The sequence below is a fragment of the Mustela putorius genome, unplaced genomic scaffold (assembly GCF_011764305.1).
Source record: "Mustela putorius furo isolate JIRA1106 unplaced genomic scaffold, ASM1176430v1.1 tig00003846_pilon_pilon_pilon, whole genome shotgun sequence".
NCBI lineage: Eukaryota > Metazoa > Chordata > Mammalia > Carnivora > Mustelidae > Mustela > Mustela putorius.
In genome coordinates, this window is record NW_025421999.1 from 7,535,078 (window position 1) to 7,554,580 (window position 19,503).

General features: G+C 38.8%; 1 protein-coding gene across 1 annotated transcript in view; it reads right to left on the minus strand.

Annotated features, from left to right (window-relative positions):
• The window catches only part of ATP6V0D2 (ATPase H+ transporting V0 subunit d2), a 44,373-nt gene that overhangs the window by 14,129 nt on the left and 10,741 nt on the right, over positions 1–19,503 (minus strand). Inside the window, exon 2 of the mRNA XM_004766965.3 lies at positions 18,323–18,494. Coding sequence (XP_004767022.1) covers positions 18,323–18,494 — 172 coding nt within the window. The remainder of the gene's footprint in view (positions 1–18,322; positions 18,495–19,503) is intronic.

Genomic DNA, 19,503 nt, shown 5'->3' on the forward strand with positions numbered 1-19,503 from the left:
CCTGCTTCTCCCTCTGACTCTGCCTTCCACTCTGTCTGCCTGTGCTCGCTCTCGCTCGCTCTCTCTCTGACAAATAAATAAATAAAATCTTTAAAAAAAAAAAAGAGCTATGAATGGGGTAAAATATCTGACTCTCTGGAGATAGCATAGTTTGAAAATCAATGTTATTGTAACTAAGTAAAGCTAAATAAAACCTAGGCTGGTGGTAATAGGCAGAAAACGACCCATATATTTTAATTGTCAAATGTGGTAGGGTGAGGATGAGTGTGAAATTGAGTGTTTTCTCAGAACATTAGGAAGTAGAGAAACAAAGACCCGGAGCATTTCACTCTATCTTAAAAACTTACTTTTTAGATCTCAATAAAGCCCATCACTGATTCAGAATTTAAAATATTTTAAAATAAATAAAATACTTATTAAATTTAATATTAAAATATTAATATTTTATTTATTAGAAGTTTAAAATAGTCCATATTCTTTTCCTCCTATGAAGACTAGGTAGTGAACTTTCTAGCTGTTTTCTCCCAAGTTCCCCAAAAGTCCATAGGTTCATATTTTATGTGATTATGTTGCTCAGTATAAGCTCTGTCTGGGATATCCTGGGTGCATATGCTTGTTCGATCATGTGCACATCACCCAGGATATTCCAAGCAGTGAGACTGAGAAGCAAAAGAAAGAGTTCCTTACTTTGTGGAGAATGTAGTCTGAGGGAGGAACTTGACAAAGAATCTATTATGGTAAATTGTAACAAAGCACGGGGATGCTAGACAAATTATAGGGTGGTGTGGAGATTCAGATCAGAGCACTGAAGCAGTCTGGGATCAGACTTCCTAGGGAGTGATATTCAAGCTGAAACTTGTAGAATGAGTAGGAGCTGTTCAGGCAAAAGTGGCTGGGAATTGAGGGAGAGAAGTATTCAAGGCAGAAGGAAGAGCATGCAAAAAGCCCCAGAGAAAAGAAAAGAAGAGTTTTCTGCCTGGTCCTGGGCAGTGCAGGTGGGGCCAAGGCTGAGCATGCAGGGTTTTGACAGACAAAATGAGGAATTTGGGGGTGAATGGCGATGGAAGACTCTGAATGCCTTTAAACATTAGAAGCGGGTGTTACGATCTTGCAGAATAATGATTTAAACAGGAGAAGGGATAAACAGATAGTGAGGTGCTTCACAAAAGTTATTTAATCAGGATAACAACACTATGATGATAACAGGTACTGCTCTTCTCTCCACTTCATAGATGAGGAACCAGACGGGCCCAGAGAGGTAAAAATTCCACTCAGAGTGACACAGCTAACAACTGAGCCAACTGAGAAACTCAAGCAGTCTGCTTTTGGAATCTTCCTCTTAGCCCTTATACTATGCTGGGTTTGTTTAGCTGTCAAGGATGACCCATAGGTTTCTAGGTTTAACAGATCGTGGGGTCATTTACTGAGATGAGAGTTTTAGAGGACGAGCAGGCTGCAGTGGGAGCAGATACTTTGGACAGAGTGAGCTTAGATGCCTGCGAGATATCCAAGAGGAGATACTAGGTAGGTTTCAGAAGTCAGGTTCTGAAGACAGCCAGGACCAGACATTTGGGGGGGTTTAGTAGCATACGTTTAATGGTGGAAGCAGAAGTCTTGGGATGGTTGGGATCACATCTTAGCGTGCACATGAAGAGTTCTGCCCTGAGAACCCTGGAGAGAACCTTGATGGAACCTGAGAAGGAAAGACCAGAAAATAGAAGGAAAACCCAGGGGTGGGGGGAAATTTTAGAAATTCTAGGAAGTGGCCAGAGCTTCAAATGCCACAAGAAAGTCAAGGTAGACACTGAAATGTCCATAAGATGCAGCAACTTAGAGGTTATTTGTCAACAGTCAAAACACTTCCAGGACAGTTTATTAGTGGAAGGGAAAGGGGAGATGGTGGCAGAAATGTGACTTGTGTATTTCTTTTTTTTTTTTTGACTTGTGTATTTCTAAAGTGACCAGGAAATAGGGGTGCCTGGGTGGCTCAGTGGGTTAAAGCCTCTACCTTTGGCTCGGGTTATGGTCCCAGGGTGCTAGGATCCAGCCCCGCATTGGGCTCTCCACTCAGCAGGGAGCCTGCCTGCTTCCTCTTCTCTCTCTGCCTGCTTCTCTGTCTACTTGTGATCCGTCTGTCAAATAAATAAATAAAATCTTAAAAAAATAAATAAATAAAGTGACCAGGAAATAGAGGTCTAAAAAGAAACAAGGAGTTCAAACTATAAGCTAACCTTAAAGGAAGGGAAAGATAGCTCCATGGAGACCCAGGGGCCAAGGGGCTTTGAACTTTGGTCTTTTTTTTTTTTTTTTAAGATGGGAGAGAAGAGAAGGTGTTCTGGTGCTGTGAAGAAAGGAGAACCTGAGAGGGTGAGGTTTTGGATCAAGACACTGAAGGGGCTGTCACCTGAGGAGCTGAGGTCCTTCAGGTCTGACAGGGATGGGACAAACCACAGCCACAACGCAGGCTTGAAAAACAACCAGGTAAAAATCAGCCGAGCCCCTTAGAAGCACTGTCACTGGAGTCTGGCTGCATGGGTTACAGACCTTGCGCGCAAGACTGCATTTCCAGCTGGAAGAGAGTCTCCCTCATTGTGGACCTTCGACAATTTACTCCAATAAAAAATTCTATCTGAAGAAATTTAGAAGCAGGCAATTATCTCTTTACAAAAGGCTCTGAAGTTTCTTCATCTCCCAAACAGCAGTACCAAATTTAGCCATTACAGAATTTTAGACTCCTTTTTATCTCTTGAAAATGATATTAAAAAGGAAGTGCTTATTTAACTGTCCCTTTATGGCTCAAAAGCTATTACCTGAGAGGAGAATCGCTAGCACTTAATAATCCTTAGCAGGCTCCAGACATTTAATTGTTCCCCACAGCACCTCTGTAATGTAAAAGCATATGAGCTGCCAACATTCCCAACTTGCAGAGGACTATTAGACCATGCTGACGGGCAACCAATGTCTATGCTATACGGATTTACCCACATGTAACACTCATGCCTGTGTCTTTGCAGTGTGTGTGCCCATGTCTGTATTGAGTTAAACATCCTTTTCAGGGGCATTTGACTGGCTCTGTCCATAGGGCATGAGACCCTGATCTCGGGGTCTTGAATCTGTGCCCACATTGGGGGTAGAGTTCACTTAAAAAATAAAATAAGAATCAAAAAATATTTTTTACTAATAGGCTAGACTCTATATTTTGCAAAGAGCAAGGACTATAGGGCCTGGATTCTGTTTTATTTCAACTCACTATTTAAACTGCTTTGTTTCTAAGAAGGAACAGTGACACCAGTTCTTGTAGTGTTGTTCAGGGTTTGGAGTGAAAACACAGGACTCAGCCCATGGCGGGAGGCAGAAGGAGTCCTGTCCCCTTCCTTATCCACATCGCACATATGCACTGGGTATATAATTCTCGTTGGCTCTCTGGGGTGGCAGGGGGGGTGATGCGGCCAGAAATGGTTTCCTTTCTTCTGCCTATAACCTTTGTAGACCCTCAGAGCCACACACAGAGTGGTTAGGAATAAAATCACTGCTGATCTTGCTTGAGTAATTTTTGACTTTAAAGACAGTGGGGCGTTCCACTAGTTCAAAGTCCTCATGTTTTAGATAATTGTGTTCGTATGTAATGACAGAGCCAGGAGGAGCTGGGCTAATTTTTCTCTCACTAGTGGTCTAGACACACACCCTCATTTATAGCCCCTGCTAAATATTTTATTCTGTAACTCTAATACTGGCACCTGTGAAAATCATGAAGTCACCGAAAACTGGGATGCAGTTACTCCAAAAATTTTAGGCTGTTAAAAATTGTAATTTTTAAAATGCCAGCCCTCTTGGAGGTTTTTCCTGTGTGTCAGGCATTACATGTGTGTTCTCATGCAAGCCTCACAACTCAATACTGTAAGGACCGCTATCACCACCACTTTGAATACCTTGTCCAAGATCACACTGTGAGAAGGAGGCAGAGTTGGCACCCCAAAGCCAAAACTCTGGCTCCTATCAGATTTGGAAAAAAAACAACTCAAGGCAGGTGATATTTTAACATTTCCTTTTGATCTTGGTTCTGTTCTTTCTTTTTTGCCCCTGAACTTATAAAGGATCTTGAAGCTAACTAAAATACATTTCCTGTATGTTAACTATCCAGTTCTGGGCTATACAACAGCAGCTGAATGGTCAGACAATGTAGAGCCGTAATTTGTTGAGTTAGAGAAATTATTCTTCAGCTCTAGTCTAAACCTCTCTGCCCAGCCCAGGTCCAGACTCTTTTACTTCCTCCTTGTGGCCCGACTGCCTGGTTTTCTTATAGACACCTCAGTTACATTATCTCAAAACCTGAAAGCCCCCAGTGTCTCTCCTTCTTCTATAATCCCTATCTCTATCAGCAGCATCACTACTCTTTTTCCCAAAAATCTGTCAATGGCTTCCTTTTGCCTCTAGATAATAGAGATTTCTCATCATTGTATGCAAAGCTCTCTATTACCTGGCTTCTGATTATTTCTTCAACTATGGATGTGAATAATACCATTTTTAAAAAAGTATGCATTTTAGGGGCGCCTGGGTGGCTCAGTGGGTTAAAGCCTCTGCCTTCAGCTCAGGTCATGATCTCAGGGTCCTGGGATGGAGCCCCGCATAGGGCTCTCTGCTTAGCAGGGAGCCTGCTCCCCCCACCCCATCTGCCTCTCTGCCTACTTGTGATCTCTGCCCGTCAAATAAACAGAATCTTTAAAGAAAAAAAAAAGTATGCATTTTAGAAAAGTGAATAGAACAGACCACCCCAAAATTCTTAAGGGGCAGGAAGAAGAATTGCAAGGAAGACTAAGGAAGGGCCAGAATGGAAAAAGGAGCAGAAAGAGAAAGTGTCATCCCAGAATGCATGGGACAAGGACATCAACTGACTACAACAGCGAGTTGTGGAAGGGCTGAAAAATATATCCACGGGACCTCGCAACCAGAGTGGTTTGGGGGGTACAATGAGGAAGCAAACAAGACTGAATTGGTTTCAGTAAACAAGTGAGAAAACAGATGAGTATAGTCTATCCTTTTTAAGAAGTTTAGCATCAAGTTGTGGGAAAGGGTAGGATATCACTGCCTTCATACAGTCTTTGTGTAAACTAAATCAAATCATACATGTGACATTTTATAAATCATTAAGTTGTCACAATAGGAGCGCAGGCTTTGAAAGAGAGAAGCCTAATTCAAATCCCAACTCTGTCACCTAAAAACCAGTTTAACAAGAGCTCCATTTTCCCAGGCTTAAAATGGAAATATTTGTTCTACTTTGAGTGGTTGGCACTGGATTAGTAACACATACGAAATCCTGGTAGAGTGCCTTGGATAAAGAAGGAGGGTGTGATCATAAGCTCTTAGAAGATAATAAACCAGACTCTGGAGGAAGGGGAACAGGAAATTATAAGCCACCTAATCTTTGATATAAAAAAATGTACAATGTTTAAATTCTTTTATCATCTGAGATTTCTACATCTTTGTAGTTTTACACTTAGTTCTAGCCAATAGAATCTTTATTCTAAATTTACCCATTGCTCCTAGAAGATAAGAAGTTATCAACCTTTTTGTGGTGTAGAGTCAAGGAACTGAGGGGAAGACTGCATCATCCACAAGACCATAAATTATGTTTTCTGCTGGGATATTAAATCTGACTTATACCGATTTTAGGAAACCTGTTCCCATCCTGTTCTGCATCACACAACCCTAGAATGAGCCTTGTGTGGTCATTACTTTAGGATGTTTCCTTTAAGATATCAGCACTTCAAACAGTTTATGTTTATCTTTTGGGAATGTAATCATTAATCTCAAAACAATATCCCTTAACTGTGGTCATAAATGGTAACTGCTTTTGTATCCTAAAAGGCCTAAATCCCTTTGTTAGAAGGAGGCTCTTCAAGACTCCATCTGAACTTCTCCATTTGGGTGCAGTGGGATAGTAAGTAACTCGGTGACTTGGTGATTACAACAGGTTCATTATCTGACAGCCACTGAATGACTTCGACCTGGCTTCATCCCAAGAGCCACATCCTGGTATCAGGACTTGATTGCTGTAGGTTCCTTCCTACCAAGAGGCTGGGTCAGCATCCTTCCATCTGCAACACGTGATATACAGCGTTTTTGATGACAACGATTCTGTTTTAGGTGACTAGAACTGTAATATGATCGCTAGGTCACACTTGCACGTATGGAATATCCCGGGAGAGGGACACGAAATGCAAAAATCAAGAGTAACTCTTCATGGGAAGGACTAGGCTATGGGCAAAATACACTTGGTGGACTTGAAGTTATTTCCTTCCTCATGAAAGGTGCTGCTGATCCGTGCTTAACAGGCCTGACAGTATTTATTGTGACATGAACAATAGGGCCATGTGGGAAGTATTTGCAAATGAAAGTTTCCTCGATCACACTGGTAAACATTTCTGCTACTCCAGATTCATTTAATCCCAGGCTAACTCTATATCCTCACAGGGGGCAGTTCTGCTATTTTGTCTGACTTGCTAAATAGACTGTTGAGATTCAGAATATCCCCCATAAACATCTGCTCCCTCTTGAAATTGGACTTTTTTGGGTAGCATTTCTTACTTCCCTAAAGTTTCCCTTTTTTAAAATAGAAGAAGTGAAAATTAAAAATAATTTTAAAAAGCAATTAATTTTGCTGTCACACTCATTTTTTCCCCCCTTCTCACAAAATACTAAAAAATTGCTCAGAAGTCAGCATTGCCTATGATAGCATATTTAGAATGAGAATGCTGATCACTATGCATTTCTCAAACCCTTGGTAGATCTGGAATCTTTAGAAAACTCTTTTCTCTAGTACTTTTCTATAATCTTGGTTTAACCCATCTGTTTGGATTTAAAAATTCCTCAAACATACTTGTCCTTTTCTACATCAGTGTCTCTGTTCTTATTCTTCAGATGCATAAGACCTTCCTTCCCCACCAGTTGCTAGAAATCAAAATCCTTCTCATTTTTTAAGGGCATATTAAATTCCACATTTTTCATTAAGCTTTTAATATCTCCAGCTAGAAGTGATCTTTTTTTCCTCTCTCTAAATTTTTGTATTTATATTTATCCTGGGGTGATATTAACTTTCAATATATATTGGCAGTACCAATGGTGCACATGAACCATCGGCTCATTCATTCACAAGTATTTACTGCATATCTGAGGAAATAAGACCTGGACTGTAATACTAATTCTGCCACTGTTCAACTGTGTGCTTTTAGGTAAGTCATTTTACATATTCATTTCAAATACAGTTATTTGTCGATAATCCTTACCGGTCTTTCTTAGTTACATTTTTTGTGGGCTCCAAGAAGCCCGAACCATACTTGTACAGCATAGGGACACAATGATTTTTTTTTCAGTCAATGAATAAATTCTTCTTTATGGTCATTCAAGTACATTAACTCTGATAGTCGGTAAACAGAAGTGAAGGAGATAACTGCCTACCTGGTAGCTTAGCCTGAGCTCCCTTTCTAGGGGTCATAGCTGTCTCTTCCTTGCCTTTTCTATGCTTTTCCATTGAGGAGAATGTAGCACTAGGGAAATTCCTCCACTGCCACCCCTTCGCTCACCATGCATGTAAATTTATGCTAATTCACAGGAAAACTCCAGTGGAGTGATTCTTCTCACCTGTTAGATGGGTTTAAATAAGATGTGTCTATCACAGCCTATTCATTCGGTCAAGAACAGTTAATAGATGGAGCTCATCTTTATCATGTTCAAAACACTAGTCACAACAGAAGTTGGGAAATCTCATGTCTTCCGATGGGGAAAGAAAAGAAGAAGAAAAAAAAAAAAACAGCTGAGAGCCTAAGGAAGAAAACTTTCATTGATTGTTGGAGGATGAGAGAGCAATCTGCTAACATCTATCACAATCTTAAGACCTGCATGTCTACTGATAATTTCACTTCTGGGAATCCATGTCGGAGAAATTTTGGCGTGAGAAAGCAGAGATGTGTGTACAATGATGTTTGTTGCAGCATTACTTGGGATAGCAAAAAAAAAAATGACCTAAATGGATAAAAGGGAAATGGTTAAACAAACGATGGTAGACACAATGGGATACAATATATGCCTTAATTAAGACAGACCTTGTATGCTTATGTAGAAAATTCTGACTAGATTTTGTAAAAAATGACCAAGTATAGATAATACATGTAATATGATATTGCTGTTCTAAGACAAACAATAAAACCAACTATGTATATTTGTTTACATATAAACATTTGCATACATATAAAACTTTTTTTTGCATAGGAAGTAATTATGCATCAAACTCAAAAGGGTTGGGGTTCCTTGCTGGCTTAGTCGGTAAAACATGTAACTCTTAATCTTAGGGTTGAAGGTTGGAGCCTCACCTTGGGTATAGAGATTACTTAAAAATAAAATCTAAAAAAAAAAAAAGAAAATTAAAAAAAACTAATAAAAATAAAAACAAGAGCAAAAAACACTATGAGGGTTGCCTCTGGGTTTTGGGAACTGCATTCCAAAATACAGTCTCTACTTAATCTGTTTCCTTATTCCTAAAACACCAATATTAGTGCCACCCATAAGGATGTCATGAGAATTAAATGAATTTAATACACATAAAGTCATTATATAAGTGCTGGCTCCTAGTGAACACTAAAAAATTTTTAATAAAAAAAACTCTAAAAACACAAGCACGGGCTTCTTTTTCAATTAAAAAAATAAAATAAACACGATAAAATAAAATACGACTGAGGCAGTGGATATCTGGATCAGTACCAGGGTGGATTTCAATCCTTCCAGGTTATGAGACAGTCTCAAATTTCTTTTACTAAACAATTATTGGGGAGGGAGCAATGCTCTGGAAAACAGGCTACTGGGATCAATCATGCCCCCTGGTGGTTGATTATCATCCCCCACCTGAAATGCGGACGAAGAATGAAGTGAAAAAACAGGTCTGTCTTGGCCCTGATTATTTCCCCTTCAGGGAGAACTGTTGTAGGAATATAGCACCCTAAGCTCTTTTACATCCATTACCTTAACATCCCTAACGGGCAGACGCTAATTTTGACGATGTCACGTGGCACGGGAAACACAACAGTAATACTGGGTAAGCAGTTCCATGCTCCTGCACCCGTTGCTTTGCCTCCTCCCAGGCACGTCCGTGTGCAAACACGGTCTCATCCTTCAAGTCTACAGCTTTGGCATCACCTCCTTTGTGCAATCTTTTCTCGCCTTCACTGGTGATGATACTCTATGCAAAAAATTTGCTGCATTTCTAAAAGTACGTGTATGTGGATTTGTTGTAAGTATGGATATATTCTATACTGTGTAGATATATTCATATATTGTCTATCAGCCAGTTTCATGGGTGTGCAATCTGTGTAGTCACACCACAGGGCCCAATGTGGAGAAGGGCCCCATGCTTGGTTTAATTCTCTGCTGTTGCTCTCTTTGAAATTACTAACCGTTTTTTGTTTTTGTTTTTGTTTTTTTTAAAAAACAAGGGCCCTGTATATTCATTTGCACAAGGCCTTGCAAAATACATAGCTGGCCCTGTTTTCAAATTACATTAACAATTCCAATTTGAATACAATTATTAGTATTCTAGATAAGGAAACCAAAGATTTGAATGACTAAGGAACTTTTTTTCAAGATCCCATAACTGGCCTATTGTAGACTCAGGTGAGAGTCTACCAAATGGTTCTGAGACTTTCTCACCTGCAACAGAGACACCTGGAAGGCTTATTCAAAGTGAAGAGGGGTGCCTGGGTGGCTCAGTTGGTTAGGCGACTGCGTTCAGCTCAGGTCATGATGCTGTCGGGCTCCCTGCTTTTCCCTCTGACCCTCCCCCTCTAGTGCTCTCTCTCACTCACTCAGTTTCTCTCTCTAATAAATAAATAAAATCTTAAAAAAAAAAAAGAAGATTCACAGACCATATTCCAGGACCTAATAAAACATAGTTTTTAGAGAAATGGTCTTGGAATCTGCTCCTTAAGTAACTATCCCACTGGCTTAAGGGACAAGTTTATGTTCAATTCATCTCTAATTTTAGAACCTAGCATAGGCTTTCACTCCTAGCACTTAGTATACGGTATGCTGATTAAGGGAATGTCATTCAATTCCAGACAGATCAAGTATTGCTATTACAAGATAGCACAAGGGTTTTCAATTCTCAAAGTGCTGAGAGTTTTAAATGCTGGAGGCCTTATCAGCAGCTACGGTTGAGACATTTTTGCCCTGAACTTGCTTGCCACTGAACATCCATATGGAATCTCTGGATAGAAAACCTTTAAAATGTTGCAGTCCTTAAGATTTCAGAAGGACTTTTCTGGCCAGAGATTCAGAATCACAAATGCAAAGTGGTGTCAAATGGTCAATCTCATAGTATTATTGGGAACTTGATTACAGAAATCAAAATTTAATAAATTAAATACTGTGGGGACTTTAGGTAAGGAATACACAAAACTCAGCCCTTCTAAAATGTTCATGAACAGATGGAAGGCTATATAGTCATTTACAAATGTCAGAAAAATTTTTGACATAGAAAAAAATGCTGATAGTATATATAGAAAAGTTAAAATTTGAAATTGTATTTTGAGTGATTTTAGTTCTTTTAAAATGTATGAAAGAAAGAATATGAAAATGATAGTGAGGTTAAGGGTGCTTTATTTGTATAACTTTCTCTAATTTACAGTGGGCTTCTTATTCTTTTTGACTAGAAATAAAAATAAAAACAAAAATCCTTTCTCTAACTTGCAGATTCTCTTTCCTTAGCTTAGAATTTGCAGGAGTTATTGCCTGTTTTCTCTCACTGATCATATATCAAGATGCTAAATTGTGTTACGTCTATCTCCCAAATGTAACTAACCACTGTCCCCTCCTTTCTATCTTGGCTGCTATTTCTAGTCTAAACTTTTAAAATATCTCCCTCTGGCTTCTCTGTTTCCAGTTCCATCCCTTCAAGCATCTTTCACAATTCCAGCAGAATCATCTTTCTAAAATAAACGTTAAGATCAGTCCCCTCATTTTTCAAGGCAGTGTTAAGTGTTGAAAAGTAAAAACAAATGAACAAAGAAGAGAAAGTAGCACCTAGGGAATGCTGTCAGGAGTGACCTCATGTCACATCTTACTTAGCTTCTCTACTTACCAGCTACAAGGTCCTCACGTGGCCCAGAAAATGGGCATCATAATAACAATTACCAATTACTGAACAAACACTATGTAGATAATAAGAACAGATGCTTTCTATCGGTTAGAGGAGAAATTAATGCCATGCTTCATTGCCTTAGGCAGAGGGGCTGTAGGTGTTCAAAGGCTCTTCCAAATGGCTTCCCAGGAGACTATGCCCCACCTGACAAGATGGTGACCATTTGGTGAGGCGTTCAGTCAATTGCACACAGGAATATGCCGGTGGTGGAACCCTTTTTGAAAAGCCTTCCTTTTATGACTTTTACTCATTGAAACTTAGGGTCAGAGCCCTTAATCTGGCCAGACTCTCTGTTCCCAGCCCATGCTCCTGTTCCTGTCTCGGCTCCAGCCACATCTGAGCTGACTTGTCATTTCCAAACACAACATCTTCTCATGCCTCACTAATGTGTAAGTTAGTCCTTCAATGTAATGCCCATTTAATATTTTGGTTCAAATTTGACTTTTTTCTGCAAATCTTTTTTTTTTAAATATTTTATTTATTTATTTGTTTATTTATTTATTTAGAGAGTGCACAAGCGCACGAGTGGCAGGGAGAGGAAGAAACAGACTTGCCAGCTGAGGACTTTGCTGGTTTTAGCAGGGGGAGACCCGTGTCCTGAGAAACCCCTCCGGGCAAATGAGGGTATACAGCCTCCTTATGTATAGTGCAGTAAAAAGCCTGAAGAAGGTTTGTAACACATCATCTGAATAGTCAAGGACTTTGATTAGCCTTTATGAATAAATCTTTGAAGATTTTTTTCAATGTGTGGTCCTTAACCTACAGTTCTTGGCTAATAATAGTTCAAGTACTTAAGACTATGTTTGACTTTGATCATGCTCTTCCTTGATCTTCCTATATTCAGAAAATGTACATCCCCTGAGGTGGAGTATTTTGAATATTGAAAGATTATTTTTAAAAGAAGGCTCATCTCAAAAGGGATGGGAAGCTGAAAGGCTGCCAGAAAGTGCTGAGTAGGAGGGAAGAAAATAAAACAATCTAGTCCTATATTAAATAGTCTCTTCATTAAAATGCTATGGATTCATTCCTTTGTTTCACACAACTGTGTATAATTATAGTATACAAACCCCCCAGATCTTCCTGCTATTAAGCATTTAAAAATATCCATTCCAGATTTTCAAAATAAATTTCACATGTACAGTAATTATATCACACAAATGTGCAATACTTAGATTGTATTTATCATAACAACTTAAATTTAGACCATCTCTATTAGGGTTGACTTCCCATTTCCAAAAGGATGCCCTGGGCAATTCCTGATAGAACAGAAAGTAATCCTACCTGATGGAAGTTTGTGGGTGCTAGACACCTGACTTCTGAAAACATTCTAGAAGAGAAATAAGTAGTTTCAGGACTCTTTTCCGTATGTACACCTTTTGTTGTGGTGACACATGTCTAAGTTCTGCCCAGAGTGACTGGATGCTGCCTGGGCAGGCAACTCACAGGACTGGATGGGACAAATCATGGACTAAGATTTAGAAGACCTAGGTTTTGGTGCAGTTGAGCTATCTGGTCTCTGACTGGGAGGTGATGCTGTCTGTGCAGGTAACAATAGAGAGAAACTCATGAGAATAATTGTGAAAGTGACTTCCAAGTCATAAAGTTGAAGCACCACAATAAGACATTGTTAATCAAAGGTGTTCATCAGAATAAACCAGGTGTCTTCCAAAAGGGTGTCTGTCCCACTCCAAGGCCAACAAGGTCAGAATTTTCTGGAATAAGGATCAGGGATATACTTACTATTTGAAGGGCCACAGACAATTCTGAATTACTTGCCTTTTAATAAACTATTGGGGAAGTGCAAGATCTTTAGCTTTCTAGACGGATGGACCCGGAGTCAAAACCCTTCCAAATCTCTTAATAGTATTGTGACTTTAGAAAATTCATTAATTGGGGTGCCCGGATGGCTCAGTCAGTTAAACGGCTGCCTTCCGCTCAGGCTGTGATACCACGGTCCAGCATCAGGCTCCCTGCTGATGCTCCTCCTACTTCTCCCTCTCCCTCTGACACTCCCTCTGCTTGTGATCTCTTTCTCTCTGTTAAATAAAGTCTTAAAAAAGAAAAAGAGAAGAAAATTCATTAATTTATTGACCCTCAGTTTCTCTAACTGAAAAAAATGGAGATATAAACACCTTCTTTGCAGGGTTCTTGAGTGGAGATGTATATAAAACATTTAAGTGAGAGTAAGTATCTTCAGGGATCTGATATGTAACCTAAGATCATAAGACACAACATAGAACAGACGATCATAAGACAAAAGACAGAACTGTTAGAGACTGTGGTTAATTGAAGAATGCAAGCTCAACTAAATACATTTTTTAAATTACTTTAAACACTGACCCTGTTATACAAAATGTATCTGCAGGCATGATATCTGGTTTTTACTCCTAACACATTGGCCAATAAATATCCAATATTCAAGTGGTATATAAAATATAAAATTCTGAGTAGTCTGCAAATATTTTCTAGCTCTGTGTAAGATGTGGCTAAATATGGGATTATCTACTGATTCAACAAATATTCAGTGCCCATTACATACTAGTAAGTACAGATACAGATACTAAAAGAATTAGTTCAAAGAATTTATAGATGAGAGAGAGAGAGAGAGAGAGTAGATAAGTCAAAACATGTCCATTACCAATACCACTAACAATACTGATACCACCCAAATTACGTTTCTACTTTCACTTTTGCATTAATATTATATGCAAGGCTTTGTGACCACCTGTATTCTTATATGTAATTTTTAAACATTGTTAATATTTGGAATTTTAAGTAATTTTATTTTATTTTTTAAAGAGTTTATTTATTGGGCACCTGGGTGGGTCAGTGGGTTAAAGCCTCTGCCTTCGGCTCAGATCATGATCCCAGGGTCTTGGGATCGAGCCCCGCATCAGGCTCTCTGCTTGGCAGGGAGCCTGCTTCCTCCTCTCTCTCTCTGCCTACTTGGGATCTCTGTCTGTCAAATAAAATGAGTAAAATCTAAAAAAAAAAAAAAGAGTTTATTTATTAATGAGAGAAGAGAGCATGAGGAGAGAGGTTAGCAGGAGAAGCAGACTCCCTGCTGAGCAGGGAGCCTGATGTGGGACTCAATCCAGGAACTCCAGGATCATGACTTGAGCCAAAGGCAGTTGCTCAACCAACTGAGCCACCCAGGCACCCCAAGTAATTTTATTTTAGAAACAGTAGATTTTCCTTTTTTAAATTTTATTTATTTATTTTTTCTAAGTGGAGTCCAACATGGGGCTTGAACTCACAACCTGAGATCAAGACCTGAGATCAAGAGTTGGATGCTTAACTGACTAAGCCACCCAAGTGCCCCTAGAAACAGAATACATTTTACCTAGATCAACATGGTTGTTTTCTGTGAAATAAGCAAGCTTGCTTAATTAATGCTAAGGCTTCTCCCAGGTTTAAGATTCTATAGTTAGGAAACACCAAACCATGGAGTCATCACATAAGAGGAAACACTAACCAAGTGACTCAGAGTCATTCTTAGAGCTAAAGTACTTCTTAATACATTTTGAGCAAGTTTCTGTCATGTGAGACTCGTCTCTCAATGCAGAAAGTACAAAATGTGGCAGCTTTCTGACTCCATCAAAATTGGACTGTCCTCTATTACTATCATGGGTTAGATTTTCTGAACTTGTCTAAAATCTGAGCAAAAGATGTTTACAAAGCCTATTTCCAATGTTTATTTTATTTTTATTTTAAAATAAATTTTTTTTTTAATCTGTTGATTCGTGACCCAGGCAAGCTGCTGCAATTAACTTTTAGTTTCCTCATCCTTAAAATGGTGAGGATAAGAACTAAGATTTATCAGGTTTATTATTATTTTTTTAAAGATTTTATTTACTTATTGATAGAGAGCAAGAGAGGGAACACAAGCAGGGGCAGTTGGAGAAGGAGAAGCAGGCCTCCCACTGAGTAGGGAGCCTGATCCACTTCAATCCAGTTGAACTGATCCAGTTCCATCCAAGGAACCTGAGGACCATGACCTGAGCCAAAGGTAGCACTTAACGACTGAGCCACCCAGGTACCCTGATTTGTCAGCTTTAAAGGAGACAATGTTTGCAAAGCACTTAGCAGAGCCTTGGCATGCAGTAATATTCCATAAATATTGTCCAGTATTTTGATTGTCATTTCTACCTCCACACAGATAGGGCCCTCTTGCTTGTCTGAACAATCTTCAATGATGTTTCCATAACTACCCTTGTCAGACATTTTTGCGGAGGCATCGCTGCTTCGAAAGCCTCTCTCCCAGGCAGTCACTGAAGATTAGATATGAACCCAGAGCTAACTCAGCCTAAGCCCAAGCACTTTGTTCTTCACCCCAACCATTACGAGGAGGTAAGAGTCCTATGAGCAGACCTGGCCTCTTCTTTCGTCTCTTTTGCATTTTGGTTTCTGCTTCAGTTGTATATATGTATGAAAATATTTTTTAAGTAGGCTCCACACCTAACAAGGGGATTGAACTCATGAACCCAAGATCAGGAATCACAATCTCTACTGACTGTGCCAGCTAGGCACCCCTTCAGATTTTTAAGGGTGAGTCTTGGAGATACCAACACGCGTGCACGTGCGCATGCACACACGCACACACACACCTCTCCAATGTGATAAAGCCCAATTTCCTTAGCCTGCCATTGAAGACTTGCATTATCTAGCTGGAACTGACTTTTCTAACCTCCTCTCCCTGTTGCTCCCCTCCACTACTGGTGCAGCCCACTCCTGCCCAAACTGACCTGTTATTCACCATGCATGCTATGCCCTTCCCATCTACATGCTTCAACCCCAGATGCTCAGCCTTCTCCCTCATATCCAAATTTCACCCTATTTCCAGGATCAAAAGGAATGTCAGATCTTTGGAAGGCTTCCCAGAATCCTTCCCAAAGAAAGTGCTTGGGCTTCAGACTGAGTAGACCCAAGTTCACACCTAATTTTCATCTCTAACCAGCTGTGTATTTGTGATTCTTTATAAAATCAGCACCTGGGGTCTTGCCAATAAATAAAAACTTAGCCTCTAGCACTGACAGGAGGTCTAATTGCACAAACAAGGTATATAGGCACTAATCACATACCTCAGGTATACCAACGATTACTTCCTGCCTCAAACTATGGTCATCTCTTCTACTTATTTATAGACATGGTATAGGAATAAATGGATAGCTATTGGGGAAAAACAATTTGAGCTGAATCCCTAGTCTCATTCCCTATACTAAAATAAATTTTAGACGAACAAAGGTTTTAAATGTTAAAAATGAAACATCAAAAAAAAAAAAAAGAAAAGAAAAGAAAAGAAAAAAAATCAACAATAATGAATGAATGAAATAAAAGGTAAATTTACTTACAAATTGGGAGTGGAGAAGGACTTTCTAAGCAGTACACAACAATCAGAAGTCAACAAATGAAAGGATTGATGGGTATAGCTAGTGAAAAAATTCAATGTTTCTACAGGAAAAAAAAGGCTATAAAAATTAAATCATATCACACTGAGGAAATAATTTTTCAACCTGTATTATGAAGGGCTATCTTTCTTAATTTACAAAGAGCTCTTCCCTATCAAGAAAAACTGCTGAATATATTAATAACAAAAATACAAAGTGTTTGGTCAGGTAGCAAATACACATGATTAGTAACTACAAAATTATTCGATTCTGATAATAAAGAAATATAAATGAAAGCAAAAGATACAATTTTTAACCTATTGGACAGGCAAAAACTAAAAAGATAATATTCAATCTTGGTAATGGTGTAAGGACACAGGCTTTCTCATGCACTGTTTTGGGGGTACAAACTGGTGCCACTTTTGTTGAGTACAACTTAGCAAAATTTACAAAAATAAAAAAAGAACACTCCTTCAATTCACTACTTCCACTGCTAAAAATATATCTTAAAAATAAATTCAAGACCTACACAGTAATAGGCTAGTTACAATACTTTTTGCATTGGAAAAAAATGAGTTATTTGTTAATAGTTTCCTGGTAAATTGAGTCATGATATATATCAAAATGGAATTCTAGGCAGTTGTAAAAAGAATGATATTGACAAGGATACGTCTAAGAAGTACCATGTGGGAAAAAAGTGTAGAAAGAATATGACCCCATTTGCATAAATTTGAAGTATGGAAGTGGGGTGGGTTGAGTGAGTATCAATGAACATACTCAACTCTAAGTATTTTACTAGAAAATACATATGAAATGGAAGCATTTACTTTTGGGGAAAGGAATCGAGTGCAGAAGGGGACATGTGGAACAGAGGAATATTTTTATTTTATACTTTTCTAATCCAGTCTAGGGCCCAGGTCTAGTATACATATCTGTGTATATTACATTGGAATGGTATATACATAATAATCAGCTCATCTACTGTGGACATTTGTTCCCAGGCTATCTATTAGAACAACTGGAGAGGCCCAAAGTTTTGAGCCCTGGACAGGATTTATTAACTGGATTAATAGAAGTACAATTCATTACTATATGGAAATTGAAGCATTTTTAGAATGAAAATCCTTGACAGTGAGATATTGAAACTACTGGTTATGGAAATTGAAAAAAGTGAAACATATATAACTATGATGGGAGTTATTCTGCTGTTGCAAGGGGAATCAGGAAAGGGTAGATATGGCTTTACCAACAACTTTGATGTTTCAGCTCTAGCCTGACAAGTGATCCAAAATGTCACATAGTATTTACTTTCAGTATCAGCAGGCAGAACCTTTTAATAGCACACTTACCATTTTTCTTAAAATGAAAACTGAAAACACTTTTTTTTTTTTAAACTAATCTTTAGGCCCAGTGTGGAGCTTGAACTCATGACCTTGAGACCAAGAGTTGCATGCTCTACCAACCAAGCCAGCCAGCCAGCCCTGAAACCAGGCCTTTATGTGGAGGCTGCCATCACCTACATAATCATGTTTAGAAATGAATGAAATCTCTTTTCCAACAGTGAATATGTGGCTCCATGAGTTTATTAGTTGTGAAAATCTGAATGTATTCAAACTTACAAAAAAGAAAAAGGGTTTTAAGCTTCATGCCAGCCTAATGCCCTACCTGTTAGGAGGGCATTACTCCTAACTGTTAGGAGTCATTTGCACAATCACACGGGAGATTAATTGGGCTTCCTGCTACCACTTACGTCATGTAGGTAAAAAATGTGCTCAGGGGTTCCAGGGAATGATTCCGGAAGTATTCAAATTCTCTGCATAGCTTTTTCCTCATCTCCATGTCAATTTTGGAAACAGTAAGTGGATTTGTTTCATTAGCCAAGAAGTTGCCATAGTCAGTGGTCTGGAGATGAATTTTCACATCTGAAAATTAAATGAAACCTCAAATCAGATTAAAGTTTGAACATGCATACATAGCTTTTGCAACATTAATTGAATTTATTGTGACTTTATGATAAATGTATATTAAATTATTATTATCTTATTAGATGTGTATGCCTCTGTATGATTTAGCCTTGAGTGTCACTCTCTAAAGCAATAAAAAATTCAGTGTTAGTACAGATATTCTAGTACAAAAACAACAAACTCAGTTATCAAAACAATCTAGAACTATTTAATACAGTTGAAAAGAACACTAACAACCACCTAGTCCTAAGTTTACCTGAGCCAGTTGTAGTCATTTGGGACTAACTGCTCAGAAAGCTGTTGAGAAGAATCCTAAAGCTTCATCTTGCTTGATGGAAACAAGAAATTTATTAGTAATATTTACCATGGGTACGAGAGGTGGAATGGGCAATCAATAATATCCTTTTAGTATAGATGCAGAAATTGAGTCTCAGTGGGGGCTAAGTGGTAGAGTTGTAGAGAAATAAGGGTTGAATTGGGAGATGGCTCTCCTTACTCTTAAAACCCAACATCATTTCCAGAAGACCACACCAGGCATCCTGTAAATGCCAATGTTTTTCAATGCTAGGTAAGTGCTGAAGCATTATGTGGGATAGGAGGAGAGGTAAGAAAGACCAGTAAGCAGGAGGTTGTCCCCAGGAACAGGGGGCTTGGCCTTGGCATGGCTTCCTTTTTATCCAGAGGCTTACTGGGAGCCCTTGTTGGCTATGAACTGATTGCTACATTAGCTGATCAGACGGTGAATTTGCAATTAGGCTCTCAAGTGATTGTAAAGTATCTGAGTTTCAGAGGACAGGCATGTTTCCTTAGTACCTGGAGAAGATTATGCACTGAAATATTCTTTATCTGACTGCAGAATTTACTAGGTCAAGTACTTATTTAATTAATTTAATTAAACAAAATACATACTTTTTTGGGGGGGGGCATGTCTTGTTTGGCTTTTCTTTTGGCAGCTCAGATTTTTTAT